Genomic DNA, 23,284 nt, shown 5'->3' on the forward strand with positions numbered 1-23,284 from the left:
ATTCAATGCGATTTTTCGGCTACAAGATTATTTACTTAAATTTTACATGACAAAAGCTTAAAATGCCATTTTAAAAAATCAATAGTTCGAGAACTAATATAATCGATTTAAAAGTAATTTAAACATCAAAAATAGTGGATAAATAAATATGTATATATACATATGTATATATGTATATGTATATATATATACAGATATAATCCAGATAAACAGGATTTTTGTGAAAACCGATACAAAAAAGAAGCATTCACAAAATATTCTTTTTTGGGGATTAAGAGAGTCCTAAATAATATTTGTCAAAAAATCAAAAGAATTTGGGTACATTTGTATTGAAAATATTTCATGTGAAAGACGAAAGATTAAGATATTAAATATTTATGTAAATATATATATATATATATATATATACACATATATTTGTAGTAATAGTAAAAAGACGTTTATAATATTATTATTTACTAAAGTGGATGCAGAAAATAATGTAGTACTTTCATAGTTATAAATAAATATATAAACAATTATAAAAAATAGTTATAAATATATATTCGAAAATTGTTTTTGTTGATATATTTAAATAGAATAAAATCTCCAAAAATGCTAGTAAAATGTTATATAGAATTTATTTAAATATTTAAAATTATATAAAAATAACAATTATATATTTCATTTCATGACCAAATGTTTGAAAATTAATTCTAATATTTATCGTAATTCAATTTTTATTTTTTCAAATTTATTTATATTTTTTGTGTTTGTTTTAATATTTCATTAATTTTGAATATTATCATAGATTGCGTTTTAATCTACTGTGAATTTTATAAATCTCGGTTAAGATTTCATTAATATTTTAACAATAAATAAAATAATTTTCTCAATGTGAGTTTTCCAATATTTCCATCGACATATTTAATTTTTGTTTATCTAAGACAGCAAGCTATTAATTACCCAATCAATCCCCTTATATTAATTAATATTTCTTTTCTAGCACCAATTTTATTATTATAAAATATTGATGGTGTTTAAAAAAATATAATTATATTAATTACAAATTGTGAATATTTTTTTCCAAAAACTAATGACTTTGTTAAAGAGACCACCCGGTGTTTGTTTTCCGATAGGGAATTATCCTGTCGGACGAGGATACCCAAAACATCATCTCTGCAAAGGACACTGCTAATAATAATTGGCGGGGGCCCCCTTTTATACCTTTTTTGCCTTTTTACTCTATTACTCGGTTAGTCTGTCGGGATTCGTTTTAAGATTTCAACTTTTCTACCGAAATGTTAAAAAGATTACGAGATTTTCAGCGCCTTGTCATTAGGGCCGACGGCGACGGCTCGGACTTGTAATTGACTTGTTTGGGGAGAAATAATTATATTTATCTATGTATATAGGTAAACACACACGAACATACACACAAATGTATATACAAGAATTATCTATAATATTTGTTTGCACGTTTCGACTCTAAATGTGTGTCATCAACAGTTCCAAAGATATTTATTCTGGACGATTCGACCTTATCTTTGCAAATATGTTCGATTATTATTTTTTATATTTTTAATGTTTTATTTTTTTCTTTCTTTTATGTATTTTTTTCATTTTTAACTTCCCGTAGGGTAAGTTATTGTAATGGGCCGAAAATCGGAATTGAAAATTTTTACATTTCTCGACGTTTTGAAGGTTTCTGAACGTTTTGGCATACCTCAAAAAAAATGGATGTGTGTGTGTGTGTGTGTGTATGTGTGTGTGTGTGTGTATGTATGTATGGATACAAATTTCCAGTCACGTTTTAGGGCGCACGGATCAACCGATTTGAATGGTTCAAAAAACATTCGATTCCTATTGATAGGGAAAAGAGCTGATTAGTTTTTGGCAAAGGCAGGTCCAGCCGTTTCGGAGATACGGAGCAAAGAGTGCAGAAAATAGAAATCGACTTTTTGAGAGAACGGAGTATCCGATTTGAATGATCTAAAAAACATTCAATTAGTAATGATTGGGAGAAGTGTTTATTAGTTTTTGGCAAAGGTAGGCCCAGCCATTTCGAAGATACTGAGCTAAATATGTAAAAAATGGCAGTTTTTGAGAGAACTAAGCGTCCGATTTGAATGATTCAAAGAACTTTTTGCTTGTCTTAACAAAATAATTGATTTTGAAAAAAAAAAAAATTGTTGTTTCTTTTTTTTTTTAATTTTTTGTATATCGAAAATAATTCAGATTTTATTTTTAATTCTGATTATAGTTCTAATATACTTCAAACAAATAATTTCAACTTTGCAATTCAGTTTATATAATACTTATAAATATTAGACAATGTTACAATATTTATAATAATCTATTTGAAAACATTCAGTATTCCTCGAACATTTCGTTACGGTACGGGAAGTTCCAGCAATTTGCCTTAAGGCACAATGCCACCCACCCCACTAGTTTTTTTCTTTCTTTTATGTATTTTTTTTTATTTTTAGCAATTTGTTCACAAACCCAACTTTAACTTATAAAATATGAGTAAGAAATCTCATTATTGAAGGAGAAACGGATCTATAGTTGTTAGTGGCATTTTGCCTTAGAAAAAGCAATAGAATTTTGAGATTGTGATTTTTTTAATCAATTTTATTCTGATAAATATATGATAAATTAAAGTTGTTTACAGAAAAAATGTAAAATTATTTTTTATCTCATTTAATTACTTTTTCATCAATAGGGTTTTATCCAATGGTTTGCTTTTTTCGTCCTCCTCCCTCGCATCTAATAATTTTCATCATTTATTTCAATTTCCTCGGACATTTGTGAAAATCTCTCAGTCTTTAATTATATTGATGTTTACAAATATACTAATATATATTTGTTTCGGGCTACAAAGAGCCGAAGAAGACCGACCGCCCAGGTTTTCGATTCCAAATGAGTCACAGAATCGGCCACAGATTTATGAGGTGGTTAGGACCCAATTAAAATTAGAAAAAAGAACATGCGCCACACACCATATATATATACATTCATACAAATATATATATAAACACCTATATTGTTTTTTCCTCGGGTTTTTTGTTCTGTGTCTGAGACGAATTGACAAACGAAACGCTAAAAACAGACCCGTAAATTAAATTGAGGTGTATATATATATGTATATTTATATATATATATATATATATATATATATATACAATATATATATATATATATATATATATATATATATATATATATGAATTATATATATTATCTACTATACATATTTTAAGTAGTATAATAATTCATTTATAATAACTAAAATCAATTGATGTTATATTTTTCATGTTCATATTTTCCTATTATAGGAATAGAAAAAACTAAGCAATAGATGTGCAAAAATCAACAAGTCAATTCCATAATCAGTTGAAATAAAATATAATTATTTATTTCTATTATTAGTAAATCAGAAGTCTGGAAAACATTTAAAAGTTATAATAATATGAACTGAAACTGAAATTTATCTAAACACCAACGTTAAGTTTTATGTCTGATTGCGTTTGGTACACTTTTTTGTTTTTTTTATCAAGTATTTTAAATAATTTGTTTTAGAACATAATTATTTATGTGCACAATTAACATGTTTATAAAATACTACATAAAACTCTATAAATATTTCCATAAGCTTTTATGCAAAAAAGATGTAAAATTAAAGACTGAACATAAAAGTTTATTAATTATCAACTAGTTAATGACCTAAGTTTTATGTATGATTGAGGTATGAGAAAGCTTATAAAATTCTATACAGAATCTTATAAATATTTCCATAAGCTTTTATGCAAAAAATGGGTAAAATTAATCACTGAATACAAAAGATTATTAATTGAAATTGAAAATGTTGTCACAAGGATGCAAAAGCACATAGAATTTGGAGAAGTAAAAAGTAAACTATAAGCAAGATAGACAAATAAAACACTCTATTTTTTATAACTACAATTCAAAATATACACATCTATCAATCTGAAAAAAAATATTATGAAGCACACGTGAGACCCGGCATGTTTTAACAAGTTCCAACTCGGAAATAAAAAATATAGGTAGCCTGAATTGTCTAAAATATTACAAGGACATTAGTACCCAATTTTTAGGTAGCCATAGAAGTATATATATATATATATATATATATAAATGTTGTGTTGTGTATATTTATATATAAATTAAGGTAAACTAGCGGAACCTTTAGCATATTTGCCGACAAAGTCAAAAGGCAAAAATCCCGCTGGGCTATTTTCTGACCAAAAATTCATTGTAGGTCCAAACGCCCACCTTGACAGGGGTAACAAACAATCGTGGAAAAAACAAATTTAAAAAAATACAAATATATTTATCAAAAATGGTTTGAGAAAAATCCCAAAATATCACAAGGGGAACGGGGGTGTGTAGTATAAATTTTTCAAAAAAAAAAATGACAAAAATTTATGATTTTTTCTAGAACTAAAAATGCACATGATGTTGGGTCAAGAAATAAAATAATTTAAAAAAAAGTTATAATTTAAATATCACCAACAGGGTGAAGGCGTCTAAAAATCCTTCGATCACGTGGTTATTGGACCCAAAACGATGCTAATTTTTTATATTGAATCAAAATGTTTTTTTTAAATAAAACAAAAAGGTTTTAAATATCTGTCCCTAAATACCTTTATCGGAACACCAATTTAGCAACTGTGACATGTGGAGGGATTCTTTTTTTTGTTTTGTTGAAAAATCAGATATGGATTACTGTAAATTTTATTTATTGTAGAACAAATATTTTGATTCTTAACTAAAATTTCTAATATAGAATTGAACAAGGCTTAAAAGTTCGCTAACAAAAGTATTTTCTTTCGATGTTATTCATTTTGGTTGTGAGCACTGTTGTTTAGTATACGAAACCTTGATATGATTTTTAAATATACGTTCTTTAAAAAGTATTGTAAATTCAAAGTTAGATTCAACAGGTTTTTTTTGTATAACCCCTATGAAAATTTACACTGGTTGTGGTAAAAGAAACCAACTGAACCTTTACCCTGGCAAAGGTGAGAAAAATAAAAAAATGCAAATAACGAAGTAAAGTAAGTTAATTAAGGTATTTTACAAGAGATAAATTAAATAAGTTATTCCAACTGTGCTGATTAATATTTATGTCGAAATACCAGATCAAGGTTGTATACAGTAAAAAATGTACCCTTAAAATTTATATTGCGCATTGGTTAGATAATGTAGTTATTATTTTGTAAAATCCGTTGAAGATTAAAATAAAACATTGATCTGTTGGTAAACTGGATAAATATTTGTGACAAAATACTAGATCAAGGTTATAAAAATTGCATTGGTTAGATAATGTAGCTATTATTTTCCAAAAACTCTTTAACATTAAAAATAAAACATTGGATCTGTTTGCCCCTTGGACGTCTTAATTTACCCCGTCTAAGCGGTAAAAAAACCAGATGACAAATTTTTGAAAAACAGCAAAAAAGCACACATTCCTACAATGATCAATTAGCTGGCAGTTTTACTGAACATAGTCAGATAATTGTTTGTTTCTTAATAATTTTTTTCCTATCTTTTATCATTTCATCCCTGTCCCACGTGTGATGACCAAAGTGACGACAAAACGTATCGGCCCTTAAATTGAACAAATATTTTGGATTATATAGACCTCACAGATTCATCTGTCTTCTTCTCCTATCCCTTTTCAAAAATATTTCTCAAAAAAAAAGCAGAAAACACCGACAACCGACACCGAACCGATTTTACGTTATCTAAGCGAAACCGAAATATTTGGAATTCTCGGACGTGATTTTGACAATGTATCGCCTTCTTTTGTGACATTTATCCATTTATTCCGAAATCGAAACAGAACGATAATGGTGCATTTTTGGGGAAATATTTAATATTCTATTTGTGGATGAAATGTATTTTTATATATATCATTTGGGCTTTTGTTTCGTTATTTCTGATCAATTATAATCGATATGTTTGTGTCGTATCGATACCACGTTCGTCGATAAGGATCTATCGATAAAAGCATTTCGATGTTAAGTTGAACAGGTCTGCGATACCTTTGTTGTTCTCACTCACATTACATTTTTGTTTTTATCTGCTCATTTTTCAAATATCGTTAACTAGGAGGACGAAATTCTGGGAAATTTTAACAATAAAGGAATTAGACATATAAATAGAAAACTGGATTGGATACACATTGTGGAAGAAGTGATTCCCACACCACGAGGAAAATATCAAAAACAATATACAAAGTATCCCAGAACTCAACGGGGCAACAATATTGATTGTAAGTATCATAAAATTGTTTTAAAAAAAAAAAATTATTCTACGTAGTTTTGAAATTATGAGCTTTCAAGGGTAACCAAGAGCTTTAGTAAGACTGTGAACATTTTTAACTTCCCTAGGGTAAGTTATTGTAATCGTCCAAAAATCAAACTGAATTTTTTTACATTTCTTCACTTTTGAAAGTTCTAAACATTTTACCTCCTTGTCAGAAAAAATGGATGTGTGCGTGCGTGTGTGTATGAGTATATGTATGTATGGATACAATTTTTCGTCCATGTTTTCTGGCGCCCGGATCAACCGATTTGAAGGGTTCAAAAAAACATTTGATTTCTATTGATAAGGAGATGTGCTGATTAGTTTTTGGCAAGGCAGGTCCAGCAGTTACGAAGTTACAGAGCAAAGAGTGCAGAAAATAGAAATCGAGTTTTCGAGGAACGGAGCATCCGATCCAAAAAACATACAATTCGTTGAATTGCAAAGGCAGGTTCAGTTGTTTTGGAGATATCAAGCTAACTGTGGAAAAAATGCAGTTTTTGAGAGAACTAAGCATCCGATTTTTAAGACCAAGCATTTATCGTTATACCAGGTAAATCATCTAATTTTAATTTTAACAAATGTCAAAAGAACTACTCATTTTCTCATATTTTGATGAATTTTTAAAATTAAACTACTTGTCGTAAGGCCGTAATATTTCAGTAAGTTCTATAAGACCATGATATATATCGCTTAAAAAAGTTCCATCAAAATCGGCTCAAATTTTTTTCAACAATTAATTTCAAGGAAAAGGCTCGGTATAGCAAAGTTCGACGAATTTTCAAAATTAAACTACTTGTCGTAAGGCTGTAATGTTAAAGTAAGTTCTATAAGACCATGATGTATATCGCCAAAAAAGTTCCATGAAAATCGGCTTAAATTTTTTTTTTCAACAGTTAATTACAAGAAAACGGCTCGGTAGATTTCACCTAAAACTAACAGTATCAGTCCCAACTAATATCTTTCGAACAGTTTTGATTTTGAAAATCGGTTCGGTAGGATGAGCTTAAATGTGGACGAAAGTTGAACACTTTTTTCAAATTGCTGGCAGATCGTCGCACAAAACTGACAAACGATAGTCCTCGCCGAATACAACAAATGGCTTTTAAATTTCTGAAATCGGTTCAGGCGTTTTTGAGCAAACGCCGATGAAAGTTTAATTTGACAAATGCCAAAAAGACCATACTAATTTTTGCAAACTTTGACGAATTTTTAAAGCTAACGAGTTGCCGTAGGGCGTAATATTTTAGTATGATCTAGAAGACTATGGTATCTACCGCCAAAAAAAATAATAAAAATCGACGAAAAAAATTTTTTAACACCTTATTGCAAGAAAACGGCCTGGCCGATCTCTACCAAAAACTAATCAGCACGATTCCCAACCAATTTCTTTCGAACGGTTTTTGAATTTTCAAAATCGATTCAAAATTGCGGGCTAAAACGTGGACGAAAAACTTTTCACTTTTCTGCTATTTATAAAGAAACAGCTTGGACGATCGTCGCACAAACGCTAGTCCTCATCCAGATACATCGAATGGCATTTAAATTTTTGAAATCGGTCCAACCGTTCTTGACAAAACGGCAATTTACGGCAAAAAATCTGTTGATGCACACGCACATACACACACACACATACTTTTTCCAAATGTTGGTCTCATTCGATTCAGAATGGCTTGAAACGTCGAGAAAACATAAAATTAGCGAATCGGATTTTTTGATGAAAACAAACTTCTTTGGGAAGTTAATATAAATATAAATATTCTTTTTACAATGAGAAACCCTAAAAATGTAATTTACAAGTATCACAAATGCAATAAAAGCAGTTGAGTGCTTTAACTTTTTTTTGATGAAAATCGATGCGGAACGGATTTGGGCCAAAACTGTAATTTGCACACAACCTCAAACTTATCTATTGCTCAACTATCTCGGGTGCATATGTCTAATAATTACCTTTGATCGCCAAATGCTATTTTTCCATTTTTTTTTTGGATCGCCGAAACCGCTAGATGTGTCTCCCACAAATTTGAGCAGTTCTTCATTTCGTCAATACATGTACATTTTTAATGATATTGGACGCTCCGTTTCTCAATAACAAAATTATCATTTTTGGAATTCTGGCCCGAATCTTCGAAACAGTTAGAACTGCCTTGGCCAATAATTAAGCAACACGTCTTCTTATCAATTGGAATCGAATCATTCAAATCTGTTGATCCGTGATCGAAATCGACTTGAATAATTAAAAGAATATTAGATTAAAAGATATTAGATTAGATTAGATTAATTGTATTGATGGGGAGACGTTCTGATTGAGTTTCGATATTTCGTCTCTGAAACAGCTATGCAGCGCGATTGCTTTGAAAAAGTTCATAATTTTTCAAAAAAAAAAAATCAAGATATGAAAAAAAGTTTTTTCAAGTCAATTTTTTATATTTTTAAAAAAATTTTAAGGCTCTTTATAGAATGTAATTTTCAGTACGGAAAAGTTCCAGTAATTTGCTATAAGCTTGGAAGTGCACGATTTCTTCATCTTAAGAGGGCTCGAGATCTGAATAATAGTTTTTTCCCTAAACTTTCAGCTCATTTACGAATTTTATATTAGCCAAATTGCCGATTTGATAATGACTTACGAGTATTAACCAATTAAGAGGAAGGCACGGCAAAATAATAAATTTTATTAATCGGTTATTTGAACCCAAGTTTTGCATTGCGATCATATTATGTTTGGTTAATTATTTTTCTAGAAATAAAAAATGTTATTAAACAATCAGTTAACTATATTGTATAGAATTTTTTCTTGCTATCGAAATTTTACCGCCCCCGAAAATTTGCCGCCCTGGGCAGTAGCCCGACTGCCCTACTGTAATTCCAGCACTGGGTGGCCTCCGTTCGCTAGCCCTTAGTCCTTAGTCCTTAGTCCTTAGTCCTTAGTCCTTAGTCCTTAGTCCTTAGTCTTAGTCCTTAGTCTTAGTCCTAAGTCCGTCGATCGTTTTTCTACTCTCGTTCACCGGTTCTCGCTGTTCGTTTCTTTTTGCGATCATTTTCGTTTTTTCTCCTCCTTTTCCTTTTTTCTTTTTTGTTTTTCTCGATCGTTCCGCGAACGGAGCGCGGAGGCGGAATGTGCGTCTTCGTCGTCGTCTTTGACTGTTCGAAAGGACTGCCGGCCGAGGCAAGCGCCAGATGGCCGAATACCGGAGAGAACGTTACACTTTCGCGAAAATTAAATGTTTAAAAAGACTCACCGACAGGAGCCCGAGGGGGCCGACCACGTCGCCTCCAACTATACTAGTTGACCGCGAGCCAAATATTAAAGGAGGAGGATTATAGGAGGAGGATTATAAGAGGAACTATTGGAACTGATCTAACAATAAGGGAAATTTTACGGAAATGACCACTATAGGAAAAAATCTATGCAAACAGATAAATATGAGCGTGTGATTAGAAGAATAGGAAGGTCTAGTTAGTAAGAATAATAAGGTGTATTTATTATAATCGCAAAAAAATCGAAAATGAAAATGTTTATATTTATGTTTCAGAGGTTTTGGCACACCTTAGAAAAATTGGATGTGTGTGTGTGTGGTGTGTATACGTGTATATGTGTGTGTGTGTGGATACAAATTTTCCAAATAGGTTCAAAATTTCCAAAATATTTCAAAATAAGGAAAACATTTTTTCAAAAAGTCTTTTTTATCCAAAAAAAGGTCAATTTTTCAAAAATTTTAAATTTATCAAAAACTATTTTTTTCAAAGTTTAAAAAAGAATTTTAATCTCTTTTAAAAAAATAATTTTTGATACGGGAAGTTCTAGCAATTTGCCTCAAGGCACGATGCCATACATCACTTGTTAACTTCCCGTAGGGTAAGTTATTGTAATGGGCCGAAAATCGGAATTGAAAATTTTTACATTTCTCGACGTTTTGAAGGTTTCTGAACATTTTGGCATACTTCAGAAAAAATGGATGTGTGTATGTATGGATACAATTTTTCGTCCACGTTTTCGGGCGTACGGATCAACCGATTTGAATGGTTCAAAAAACACTTGATACCTATTGATAAGGAGATGTGCTGATTAGTTTTTGGCAAAGGCAGGTCCAGCCGTTACGGAGATACGGAGCAAGGAGCGCAAACAATAAAAATTGAGTTTTTGATAGAACGGAGCATCCGATTTGAATGAACTAAAAAATATTCAATTAGTAATGATTGGGAGAAGTGGTTATAAGTTTTTAGCAAAGGCAGGCCCAGCCATTTCGAAGATACGGAACTAAATGTACAAAAAATGGTAGTTTTTGAGAGAACTAAGCGTCCGATTTAATTGATTCAAAGAACTTTCTGCTTGTCTTAATAAAATAATTGATTTGGAAAAAAAAAATTGTTTCGACTTTTTTTTTTTTTTAATTTTTTGTATATCGAAAATAATTCAGATTTATTTTTAATTCTGGCTATAGTTCTAATATACTTTAAACAAATAATTTCAACTTTGCAATTCAGTTATATAATTCTTATAAATATTAGACAATGTTACAATATTTATAATAATCTATTTGAAAACATTCAATATTCCTCGAACATTTCGTTACGGTATGGGAAGTTCCAGCAATTTGCCTTAAGGCACGATGCCACTAAATTACTTGAATTTAAAAAAACACTAAAATATTACTATTTTAAAAATACCTCGAAGTACTATAAACTTTAAAAATCGATTACGTGGTTATTGGACCCCTTCTTGTATTGGAAAAAGATTTTCTAGAGCTAGGCGGAAGAAGAAGTTTATGTATTTGACAGAAAATCTGATTTCATAATTGTGCGATGTTTTAAGTCATTCTTAATCGTTTGACTCCGAAAAGTATGTGCGTATGAGAAAAAATAGACATCGGTAGTTATAAGTCATGAACGTTTTCGCAAAAAATCCTAAACCAATATTAACTAGTGGGGTGGGTGGCATCGTGCCTTAAGGCAAATTGCTGGAACTTCCCGTACCGTAACGAAACGTTCGAGGAATATTGAATGTTTTCAAATAGATTATTATAAATATTGTATTATTGTCTAATATTTATAATAATTATATAAACTGAATTGCAGAGTTTGAAATTATTTGGTTAAAGTATATTAGAACTATAGTCAGAAATTAAAAATAAAATCTGAATTATTTTCGATATACAAAAAATTAAAAAAAAAAAAAAAAAAAAAAAAATGGTACAAATTTTTTTTTTTTCCAAAATTAATTATTTTGTTAAGGCAAGCAGAAAGTTCTTTGAATCAATTGAATCGGACGCTTAGTTCTCTCAAAAACTGCCATTTTTTGTACATTTAGCTCTGTATCTCCGAAATGGCTGGGCCTGCCTTTGCGAAAAATAAAACCCTTTCTCCCAATCATTACTAATGGAATGTTTTTTAGATCATTCAAATCGGATGCTCCGTTCTCTCAAAACTCGATTTCTATTTTCTTGAGGTATGCCAAAATGTTCAAAACCTTCAAAACGTCGAGAAATGTAAAAATTTTCAATTCCGATTTTCGGCCCATTACAATAACTTACCCTACGGGAAGTTAAAAATTTAGTAGTAATAAAATAGTGATAGAGAAGGTAACTAAAGAAACATATGAGGTTGAATTTTCTTCTAGAACTCATATTATAACTTCCTGAACGAGAAGAAATGTTTTGGTCAGAAGAACTGGCTCAAGACTAATTTTGATAATTTTCTCATTCGGCAGCGTATTGAATACCTATTTCAAGATATTTTATGGGTCGTTGTAATTCATTAAACCTTTTTCAAAAATTGGGACAAAAAGCTTAAATTCGCGACAAACGCGGTTAATTCATGAAAATTCGGGGACGCAAGGCAGAAATGCAAGATTGTCACCTTACCCCAATAGACTTCTTCTTTTATAATTACTATACGAGTATAGTTTTATTAGTTTTATATCAATAATGAATTCCTGAAACGTTTCTAATAAAATCGCACCGATTACATCTGTATAGTAGAAATGCCTACGTCGTCGTATGTCTATAACAAAGTCATTTGAGAAGGAACGCGCTAACTGGTTGGCAACTAAAAAACCTGCAGCTAAATTATAACTTGGCTGTAATTAACCAACGTACATACATTGTAACACACACCTCTATCTATCTTACTACACACGTAAATAGGCATTTCTGAACATTTCGTAGGCCTATAATGTTAACTAACTCTTTCGGGAACCACCCAAATTGTACTTTGTATCACAACGTTACAATTTTTTTTACAAAAACTTTGAATTTTTTACAAAATCCATCTTCTAAACAAATTAAATCCTGGCTCATTTAACTATTTAAAATATCGATTATCGAAGTGATTTCTAGCGGAGCACTAGACACGCACACGTGTGAGTCGTGCACACCTGTACTCTGGGGGGCTCCGGTCTGCTTTGGCAGGGCTCCAGAACCATGTAGGACGAATATAAAAAAATTATTTTGAAAATATGACTATTGTACATGTATTTGACTCATAGGTAGTAAAATTTACAATAATTTGTGCGAGGAGACGGCACACTGAGACCCAAAATGTATGAAAGACTTTTGAAAAGGAAAATTGAAACACAACTCGGTTTTTTAGTTTTAGATGCGCGTTTGTCTGATAAACTATATTATAAATATATGTTTGAACTAGCTGTAAGTGGAATTCTGTCTTAAGGCAATTAAGGCATCGTGCCTTAAGGCAATTGCTGGAACTTCCCGTACCAAAAATTATTATTTTTGTAAAAACGATTAACATTTTTGAAAAAAATTTACTTTGAAAAAATAAGATTTTTGAGAAACTATAAATTGGACAAAAAATTACTTTTTTTAATTTTTTTTTTTTTTTTGAAAAAAAAAAGTTTTTCCTTTATTTTGACATATGTGGAAGATCTGAACTTTTTTTCAAAGCATCGTACTGCTTTAACTGCATAGGGACAAAATATAAACGCGTAAGCGCCGCGTCGCTGTCTAACGCATAAGCATTGGTACGGAACCCATAGGAATGTTAACAAAATGTATACTTATTGTTAAAATCACTATAAAATATCTGATAATTTTGATGTGCCTATGTCTAATGATCATTTTTGACCGCCAAATGGCTCATTTTTTTACTTTTTCCTCCATATCTCCAAAACCGCTAGACCTACCATCATGAAAATTTTATCGATTCTTCATCTTGTAATACAAGTGAAATGTTTTTGAATTATTCAAATCGAACGGTCCGTTCTCTTAAAAACTGAGTTACCGTTTTCGGCACTTTTGCCCGTATCTTCGGAACGGCTAGACCTGCTTCGCCAAAACTAATCAGCACGTCTCCTTATCAATACGAATCGAATGTTTTTTTGAATTATTCAAATCGGTTGATCCGTGTTCCCGAAATCGTCGACGAAATTTGTATCCGCACATACATACACACACGTACATACATACATACTACATACATACATACAAACATACATACATACACACACACACACACACACACACACACACACATACATCCATTTTTTCTAAGGTATGCCAAAATATTCAGAAACCTCTGAAACGTAAAGATATATAAATTTTCATTTTTGATTTTTTTGCGATTACAATATAACTTACCCTACGGGAAGTTAATAATACTTATTTTCTATTTTTAACTTCCCGTTAGTTATAGTAATGGGCCGAAAATCGAAAATGAAATTTTTGCATTTCTCGACGTTTTGAAGGCTTCTGAACATTTTGGCATACCTCAGAAAAAATGGATGTGTGTGTGTGTTTTGTATGTCGGCATTTTTTCGTCCACGTTTTCGGGCGCACGGATCAACCGATTTGAATGGTTTAAAAAATATTCGATTCCTATTGATAGGAAGATGTGCTGATTAGTTTTTGGCAAAGGCAGGTCCAAACGTTACGGAGATACGGTGCAAAGAGTGCAGAAAATACAAATCGAGTTTTTGAGAGAACGGAGTATCGAATTTGAATGATCCAAAAAACATTCGATTTGTAATGATTGGGAGAAGTGGTGATTAGTTTTTGGCAAAGACAGATCCGACTATTTCGGAGAGGCAGAGCTAAATGTGCAAAAAATGGTAGTTTTTGAGTGAACTAAGCCTCCGATTTGAATGAACTAAAAAACTTTCTGCTTGTATTGACGAAACAATTGCTTTTGAGGATAAAAAATTATTGCATCTTTTTTTTATTTTCCATAAAATATTTTTGTAGTTTTGGATTAGAAATTCAAAAAATTACCCAGGCTAAGCACAGTCTAAGCGCCACTCCGGTACAAATGTTTACCCAAGTGCGTTTAGACTTTTCCAAATTTGTGAAAATTTATTGAAAAATGTGAAAATGCCGCTATGCTAAGCACAGTATAAGTGGAAATGTCGCACAGAATTATTTGCAAATGCGTTTAGACTGTGACTATGCGGTGACAATTTTGAGTAAATTAGGCAACTATTTTTTGAATTTGAATTCGAAATGAAATGACGATTGTTAATGTTCCGGAGATAAATTAATTTATGATTTACATTTGATTTGCTCAGATATAACAAGATAGCGAAAATAATGAAAGTTACAGTATTTGTAATAATATATTTGAAAACGTTTAATATTTCTCGAATATTTCATTACGGTACGGAAAGTTCCTGCAATTTGCCTTAAGGCACGATGCCACACACCACTAGTTTTTTTATGAAAATTGTTTGCAATGGATGCGTGGCGCGTGTGTGGTGTCCGAGCAATGTCTTATAACGTGTTTAAGAATCCCTGACGTTTTTCTTCCAGTTGGAATCTGGTAAGAATCCAGCGTTATGCATATGGACACGCACTAAACTTTACGCACACTTCCATACACACACACCTTTAACGACTTATAAATACTATATACAAACTAAATCGTTATGCAATAGCAATATATTTTAGTAATAATAATAAATTAATCAATTATCCACTTACCACATTGACAAAATCCTGAAAAGTGACGAAGCCAGTCGTCTGTTCGCATTTGTCCAAAAGACGATGTTTCAAAATTTCACGTTTTCCAGAACAAACATTACTTTTAAATTCCTGAGTGGAAATCGCCCTTCTAAACTCCTGAACAGGAATCTCTCCGAAACCTTCTGTATCAAACTAAAAAAAAGAAAAAAAAATACATTAATATAATTCTTGGGCGACACCAGATTTAAGTTTAACCAAGGATAAGAAAAAATTGGCTTGATAATGACTTGAGGACTAGTTCAACTAAGAAAAATAGGATTCATAATACTTATATGGGGTTTATTCTAAAAATTATTTAAAGAAATAAATTTTGGCACTCACCATGTCAAAGAGTTGTCGCCATTTCTGAAAAAAAATAAAAAAGATTAATTATATATAAAGGATATTGAAGAAATATAGTGCTTATAGATATTTTAGAGTTTTTCGATCGACTTTTGAACAATTTTTTTAATGTTTATTTGCATAAGCGTAATTTAATAAACATATGAACTAATTATTTTGTACGTTTTGACACTGTATGTGTGTCATCAGTCAGCAAGTTTATACCAGGAAAAAACACAAAAAATTAATTGTGTTTTGTAATGAAACATGAGAGCAAAATTTTGAAAAATTATATAAAATTAAATAGATAGTCTACATGATTACTAAATTGAAAAACACTAATAATTCAATTTAAATCTAAAAATTAATAAATAGATGTTTTCATACATCATGTGACAAACTACATGAAATTATTATTCATTTCAAAATTTTGCCTACATCATTTTTATAAACCAAATTATCTATTTATTTACCAATTTTTCAATGTATTATCATATAATTTGTAATAATATTTTGTAATTTATCAACTTTTATATTCATTCAATTTTTTTTTAACTTAATTTGCTAAATGATTCATAACAAATTTATATTCATAACAAATAGTTAAATTATAATTTACATATCTTATTTTATTATATCAAAATTTGTAATAATATTTAGTAATTTTTTAACTTTTATAAATTTGTTTAAAACATTTTTTTAAACTTATTAACGTGCTGAATGATGACACACATACAGTGTCAAAACGTTCATAACAAATAGTTAAAATATAATTTTTATGTTTCATGTAATTTCAAAATTATGCATTCTTTTTTAAAAAAAATATTTTTTTCTGGTGTTCTATGTATATATATTTATTATATCAAAATTTGTAATAATAAATAATATTTTTTTAAATTAAAATTGTAAACAATATTTTTTAGAATTTGTTAACTTGGTGAATGATGACACACATACAGTGTCGAAACGTACATAATAATAGTTTATTAAAATTTATTTGATATTGTATATATATATATATATATATATATATATATTAAAAATAATTTTATTAACTTACATCTTTCAACAAAGCCCTTCTAAATTCTGCCTCATCAATATCCGAATTAAATGAAACTCTATCAGAGTCGTAAAATGTATTATTGTCTAAACATTCCTAAAAATAAAATTAATAATTAATGACAATAATTAGATATTAAAAATATTTCATTCTCATTTACCTGTGATCTTGCCAAAGACCCCAAAGAGCCTTCCACAGTACTGATGAGCCCCTCTCGACTTGCAGAAGCCCTAGCACTCCCCAAAGCAGTCCTGCTTGGACTTGTCGATAAATTTAACATGATAAATGGATTATTTATTAGTTTATTAGATATTTAGTTCGTGCTTTTATTGTTTTATGGGCACTATTTTAAAATTTATTATGTATTTCAATCGTTTTGTGAAAATATTTCAAATTTTGACAGATGCCGTTAGGCGCGGCGATATCACACTACAAGTTAGGCAACCTCCAAGAAATTATTTATAAAAATTAGTAATAAAATTTGTTTATATATGGACACAAATATAATTAAATTCTATTGTAATTATTAGTCAATGAACACTTTAGTGGTACTTGTATTAAAAATGCGTTTTATTTAACACTCCATTTTATTATTTGTCAATAATTTATACTATACACTTAACAAACTATTCAGTCACATAGTTCTACAGGTGTCACCTCATTGTTAACAAATATTATTCAAATAAATTTAAAACACTTATTTATTTTTTAATATTGCACAGCACTTTGCCATTTTATCAATAAAAGTTTTTATCAATAAAGCGGCTGTCCATGTTGGTATAACCTAAAACATACACAACACAACACACAAATTGTTTACATTGTATAAAAAACTTTTATACGTAAATAAATCACTTAGTTTTTTAGAAATGATAAATACAACAAATTGTAAATAAAACCAACATTTATAAGATTCTCATAGTATTCTGATTGCACATCGCGTCCCCTTTTTGACATTTGAAAACAAGGGATGGAAATATATGAGATTCGAATTCGAAGGGTTCATTCTACGACGTGAAGTACGATTTATAGTAAAGCTGGGGTTGCCAAACTAATATTAATATCTCAAACATATTTGAAACTTGATGAACAAATTTAACTAAAACTAATTTAAAAGTATGTTGTTTTTGATCAAATAATAAATATAAAAATGAATTCTAACAAAAAATTAAAACATATTCTGATGTAATATAAACCATGTGGCATTTTGCCTTCAGGCAAGTTTCACAAACTTCATGTTGTTTATGTATTAAAAAATACTCTTCTTTTATCTATGAAAAAATTAATAATACAATCATAATACAGTAAATAAAATTAGCAAATGGGATTTTGTAGCGAACACAAACCTTTTCTTCGAAAAGTTAAATATATTCATAATTAATAATTTTAGGAAAGGTTGAGCACCTCCGAAATAAATACGCATGCGCTAAATAAAATTGATCGAAACACGTTTTACAAAATTATGAAACAAAATAAAGAATGCTAATTGAAAAGTCAAAATTTTAACAATAAAATGTCAACAAAAAATTGAACTAATAAAAAATAAAGAGATGCAAATATTAACAAATAAATAATATATGGAAAAACAAATAAAATATTTAAGTAAATGCACTATATTTACATATATATTCTTATTTTGCCAGTTTAATTATTATTTATTAAATAAAACTTATTTCAAATTATTTATTTATCAACTGTCAATTTGAAATTGTGCTATTGAACTGCCATCTATCGATTTACGTCTGAAACATATAGTGTTTTTATTTATAGTTCATTTTCGATTAATATAATTTAATATAAATATTATGGCATAACAATATTTACTATTAATTATCCACAATCAAAATTTTAAGTAAATAAAGTACATTATTTACCCATGACTTATTGTCATCTTATCTGTCCTACATTTGTGTTTTTGACAATTACGTGTACCTTTCAAAATGAATGTTCAAAATATTGTACAAAGATGCTTTTTGTTTAATATTTACAAGACTTTGAACAATAACAAGACAATATTTCAAAACAGCAAGCTTTTGTACAGTAAATATGATAAGGTTTTTGAAGAGGCTCCCGAGCCCAAGAAGAAAAAAGTTTTTATTCCCAGGATAACCTTAATTTCATCCGACGAAAGTATCTCAGTGACCACCCTCGAAGAGGCCAAAAAGATTTCCACAAGAAGGGATTTGAAACTTGTGAAAATTACAGATATGGACACTAAAACACAAAGGCCCATTTATAGGTTAGTCTGTAATGTTTATTGTGAGCCTTTGTGAAGATCGGTGATTGTTTTCTTTGTAGATTGATGACAGGGGCTCAGTATTTTGAGGAAGATTTGAAACGGAGAGCGGAAAAGAAGGCAGCAAAATCGTAAGTAAATTTTTAAATCATTGGCATTTTCAAGTCTAATTTTTAACAAATGTAACTTTTAGTGAAGCATTTATAAGGGAGAAAAACTCTTAACTGTGAATTCAAAAATAAGCGACAATGATTTAATTCAAGATTGAAGAATATAGTCAAGTGGCTCCAAAAACAATATGTAGTACAAATGACTATAAACGGAGACTCTGAACAAATGGAAGCTGCAGTATGTGCATCATTTCAACAGACTAAACTTATCCTTTGTTCATTTTTAATTTATTTCTGTTTTAGGAGCAAATTTGTAAAAAAATAGAAGGCCACTGTTCTGAATTTGGACGCCTCTTACAAAAAAGAACCAAAAGTGGCCACATTAAGTTTCATATACAACCAAACAAGCCAAATTTAGACCAGCCATCTAAGTCCATACATACACAATCAAATTCTTTATGACAACTAAAGACGGACAAGAATGATGCTTCCATGAATCAAAAACAAGTTGTTATAATGGCTTCATGCATTGCCGGAGTAATATTTATTAAGTATTTTCTCTTAGGGATATTATACCCCAAAATATTCAAATCAAAAGATTATGTTATTGAAAAAAAATAATTTACTTTCATTATATTGTATATATGTATAAAGTTTGAATAAACGAAATGTTTTGTTAAATAATATCATCACAAACCCTGTGACTTTGCTTGAAATATTTGTACTTTCTCTTCAAATGTTTCCAGTACATGATCACAGACTTTTTCAAGATCCTCCAGGCCACGTCTAAGCAAATCAGCAGCTCGGCCTTGTTTGGCTTGAATTCGGAAGTGCATTTTGTTTTCGGCTGGATGGGGAACTGTGTAGCCAACAAACTCTGCATCTGGACTAAAAAAAAATGTATCATAGAATAAAAAATCTGCTGCAAAAAACAAAAAGAAGTGTATGAAACTTACTATCGGCTTATTATGCTTTTAAGAGCATTTCCTAAAGTATGTCCTTCGTCTTGAAAAACAAAAGTCCTAGATTTTTCTCCACTAGAATCATCTCCAGCCAACTAAAATAATAAAAGAAAATATTAAAATTAAAAATATAGTTTGCATGTTTATTTGTAATAAAAATAATAAATATTAGATAAAAAATAATGAAAATGAGGAGGAGACAATATGCATTTAGATTTACAAGAATGTTTTCATTATAAGAAAGTACCTGACCAATTTAAAATTTGTATTCGTGTTTAATACATAAAGTTTTACTTAATATATTCAAAATTTTATTAAAATATCATTTTATTCAATTAGCAAAATAAGTGTTTATTTCTAACCTCAAAAATATCGGTTGAAATTTGTTGAATTGTCGAAATAAAAATGTTATTGACTCACCTGAGCTAATTTAAAATTGGTATTCATATTTATTAAATTATATTTTACTTTATATCTTCTAATCTTTTATTAAATATAATTTTATTCAACTATTTATGCTTATTCATAACCTGCAAAATGTCAGTATGAAGTTAACAATCGGCTGTCATTCTTTTTATTGCAGCTCGAATTTTTATTTAATTTCACTTTTATATACAAAAGCTCAAAAACATTCCTTATTTATAATTACAAATACAATTTAGCAGTAATTAATTTACATATGTTGGTTATCAGGAAATCTTTATTTTTATCACAATAAAAAAAATGCAAATGCACTAAATAATTATGTACGTGGCATTTATTATATTTTCTTCAAATATGTTATATTAAACTCGAACAAATAAAATCATGTTTGGTGCTTTGGATTCGATACTTTTATATTTAGGTTTAATTTTGGCGATATTATTTATATTGGTAAGAAATAAAAACATAACCTGATAAAAATTGTAAAATTATTTAAATGACTTTTATATTTTTAGATATGTGTAGTATTAAAGCTCATAACTACACCTTATCCAATTATTAACAGATCAGAAAATGAAAAATACTATCTGGATCCAAAATCTAATAAAAAGCACACGTTTCCTACACTTTCTGATCTGCCTACTGTAAAACTAAGTGTAGTTATTCCTGCATACAATGAACAAGATCGGTGTTAGTATAAACAATATATATATATATATATATATATATATATATCAAATATTTGCAATATACCATTTATCTTTTATCTCAGTGCCCCCCATGTTAGATGAGTGTCTGGCGCATTTAAAATCTAAATCTGACTCAGATCCTGAATTTACATTTGAAGTAATTGTTGTCAGTGATGGTAGCAAAGATAATACAGTTAAAGTTGCAACTGAATACTCAAATAAATATGGTACAGATGTTTTTAGAGTTTTGGAGTTGGAAAGAAATAGGGGTAAAGGTGGAGCAGTACGCTTGGTAAGGGTTTATATTGATAAATGTGATGAAACTTGTGAAACAATGTTAATTTATTATTGTAGGGTGTGCAGAGTACAAGAGGAGAGATGATTCTGTTTGCAGATGCTGATGGGGCTACTAAATTTTCTGATTTTGACAAATTGGAATCAATATTGCATATGCTAAAGGGTAATAATAGTATTTAGATAGAAAGCAGCCCTTTCATTAAATCTACTGCATTTTCAAACATAGTCCAACATTTTGAGACCACTTTTTAGATAATTTACAACATTTTCAAACCTGTAACCTTTTCTCAAAATATTTATTTCCCCTCAGATTCCAATGACAAAGAGAATCTTTTATACAATCAGTTTGGAATAGTCATCGGATCAAGAGCTCATCTCCAGCAAGAATCTATTGCAACAAGAAGTCTTTTCCGTACTATTCTGATGTACGGATTCCATTTTTTGGTTTGGCTATTTGCTGTACGTGACATCCATGATACACAATGTGGATTTAAATTATTCACAAGACGCACAGCAGAAATATGCTTCAGTAATATGCATATTGAAAGATGGTAGGTGTAAAACAATTGACTTTATTTTACATGCTTATTTATATATTTGTTGTCTTTTAGGGCTTTTGATGTTGAACTCTTGTACATTGCTCAAAGCATTGATGTTCCTGTCTTGGAAACACCTGTTAATTGGACTGAAATTGATGGCTCAAAAGTATGTCATCATCATGATATTTTATGTAAACATATAACTGATATTAAATTATTTTACTAGGTGGAACCGTTTTCTTCAAGTATACAAATGGCAAAAGATTTGGCTTTGCTGTGGTTGAGATACAAAATAGGAGCATGGAAAATAAATTACAAGAAATTAAAATAAATCTGATTTAATACACTATTTTTATAAAGCTTATATGATAATATAAATACTTATTTGTAACTATTCATACTGTTCGAATGTAAATCAGTGATTAAACTATTGTTTAATCTATAACATGTTGACAGACATTTTATAATTCACCCACTGTATGTATCTATGTCGTCTGTTGACAACAGTTGTAATGCATTTATAAATAAAATATTTTAAATATATTTTACACTTTTAAGTGATATTTCCTCAGTACTATAAATTCTTCTGGAACATGGGCGATTGTTTAACAAATGCATCAAGTTTTGTTTTAAACAGTTCAGATGTCACAGGTTGTCTTGGATTGCACAAAGGATTCCTCACAACATATTCAACCCACACTTGACTATACAACTGTTGGAGCAATTCTTTCACTCCGATAGCTCCAGGATCTGTGTTCAAAACAAACTTTAGTCCTGACGGGGTCTCTAGATAGTGCAGGGCATATTTGGTAGTTTTGTAGTACAAAAATCCTTCTTTAGGGTCTAACGGAGATATTTTACTAACAAATGATTTAATTGAAAATAACATGCCGTACATAAGTTTGGCTTCTTCCTCTCTTGTCATTCCTGATTGTTTTGTCCTGTGCCACTCAGCGTAATGTAAAAGGGTTCCCAAACGATCGAATATATAAATATTGTATATTGTCATTTTTGTAAGTCAACTCAATTATATTAAATTTACTAATTACATTTATTATTCAATAATTTGCATTTAATGTATCTCCTGTTTGAGGTTAAAAGATGACATATTTGACAGTTGACAAATTAATGTGAAACTGTCAGGAGTTGCACAACCTGCGACTTGCACAAGTATTTTGACAGATCTGAACTTGGGCAAACACTTTTTGGACGCCATAATGTCATTCAACGAAGTGATTTCAAAATGTAAACAACACAAATGAAGAAAATGTTTATAATAAATAATAATATGTGTAAATTGTGTTTTTAAAGTGAATAGTGTGTTCAAATTTATCCTGTCAGACTCCAGGATTAATAAGGTATTTAT

At 29.8% G+C, this 23,284-nt stretch overlaps 6 protein-coding genes across 6 annotated transcripts in view; 2 read left to right on the forward strand and 4 right to left on the reverse strand.

Moving 5' to 3' along the window:
* The window catches only part of LOC113372457 (protein rhomboid-like), a 142,638-nt gene extending 127,309 nt beyond the window's left edge, over window positions 1-15,329 (reverse strand). The window contains exon 1 of the mRNA XM_026612790.1: window positions 15,240-15,329. The gene's annotated coding sequence lies outside the window, so the exon portion shown is untranslated. The remainder of the gene's footprint in view (window positions 1-15,239) is intronic.
* LOC113372743 overlaps window positions 1-16,942 on the reverse strand; it is a 61,294-nt gene extending 44,352 nt beyond the window's left edge. The window contains exons 1-4 of the mRNA XM_026613088.1: window positions 16,823-16,942; window positions 16,663-16,758; window positions 15,603-15,626; window positions 15,240-15,413 (exon numbers count right to left, since the gene is read on the reverse strand). Coding sequence (XP_026468873.1) covers window positions 15,240-15,413; window positions 15,603-15,626; window positions 16,663-16,758; window positions 16,823-16,942 — 414 coding nt within the window. The remainder of the gene's footprint in view (window positions 1-15,239; window positions 15,414-15,602; window positions 15,627-16,662; window positions 16,759-16,822) is intronic.
* A 1,594-nt stretch (window positions 16,943-18,536) lies between these two features.
* LOC113372460 lies at window positions 18,537-19,579 on the forward strand. Its single transcript, XM_026612794.1, has 4 exons — window positions 18,537-18,901; window positions 18,961-19,029; window positions 19,092-19,246; window positions 19,312-19,579. The coding sequence occupies exons 1-3, from the start codon at window positions 18,603-18,605 to the stop codon at window positions 19,120-19,122; spliced, it is 399 nt and encodes a 132-aa protein (XP_026468579.1). The 5' UTR covers window positions 18,537-18,602; the 3' UTR covers window positions 19,123-19,246; window positions 19,312-19,579.
* Window positions 19,580-19,632: 53 nt separating this feature from the next.
* On the reverse strand, window positions 19,633-20,531 carry LOC113372461 (probable DNA-directed RNA polymerases I and III subunit RPAC2). The gene is made up of 3 exons (XM_026612795.1): window positions 20,391-20,531; window positions 19,965-20,065; window positions 19,633-19,896 (listed from the first exon to the last, which is right to left on the reverse strand). Exons 1-3 carry the CDS (start codon window positions 20,415-20,417, stop codon window positions 19,698-19,700), a joined length of 327 nt encoding a protein of 108 aa, XP_026468580.1. The 5' UTR covers window positions 20,418-20,531; the 3' UTR covers window positions 19,633-19,697.
* A 229-nt stretch (window positions 20,532-20,760) lies between these two features.
* LOC113372458 (dolichyl-phosphate beta-glucosyltransferase) lies at window positions 20,761-22,286 on the forward strand. Its single transcript, XM_026612791.1, has 7 exons — window positions 20,761-20,843; window positions 20,909-21,083; window positions 21,166-21,374; window positions 21,437-21,542; window positions 21,690-21,930; window positions 21,991-22,084; window positions 22,145-22,286. The coding sequence occupies exons 1-7, from the start codon at window positions 20,778-20,780 to the stop codon at window positions 22,247-22,249; spliced, it is 996 nt and encodes a 331-aa protein (XP_026468576.1). The 5' UTR covers window positions 20,761-20,777; the 3' UTR covers window positions 22,250-22,286.
* An 82-nt stretch (window positions 22,287-22,368) lies between these two features.
* On the reverse strand, window positions 22,369-23,004 carry LOC113372459 (trafficking protein particle complex subunit 1). Its single transcript, XM_026612793.1, has one exon. The coding sequence runs from the start codon at window positions 22,925-22,927 to the stop codon at window positions 22,493-22,495; it is 435 nt and encodes a 144-aa protein (XP_026468578.1). The 5' UTR covers window positions 22,928-23,004; the 3' UTR covers window positions 22,369-22,492.
* Window positions 23,005-23,284: the final 280 nt, after the last annotated feature.

This window comes from Ctenocephalides felis, unplaced genomic scaffold, assembly GCF_003426905.1.
Source record: "Ctenocephalides felis isolate EL2017-DRISC unplaced genomic scaffold, ASM342690v1 CF-g0.4_SCAFFOLD_01604, whole genome shotgun sequence".
NCBI lineage: Eukaryota > Metazoa > Arthropoda > Insecta > Siphonaptera > Pulicidae > Ctenocephalides > Ctenocephalides felis.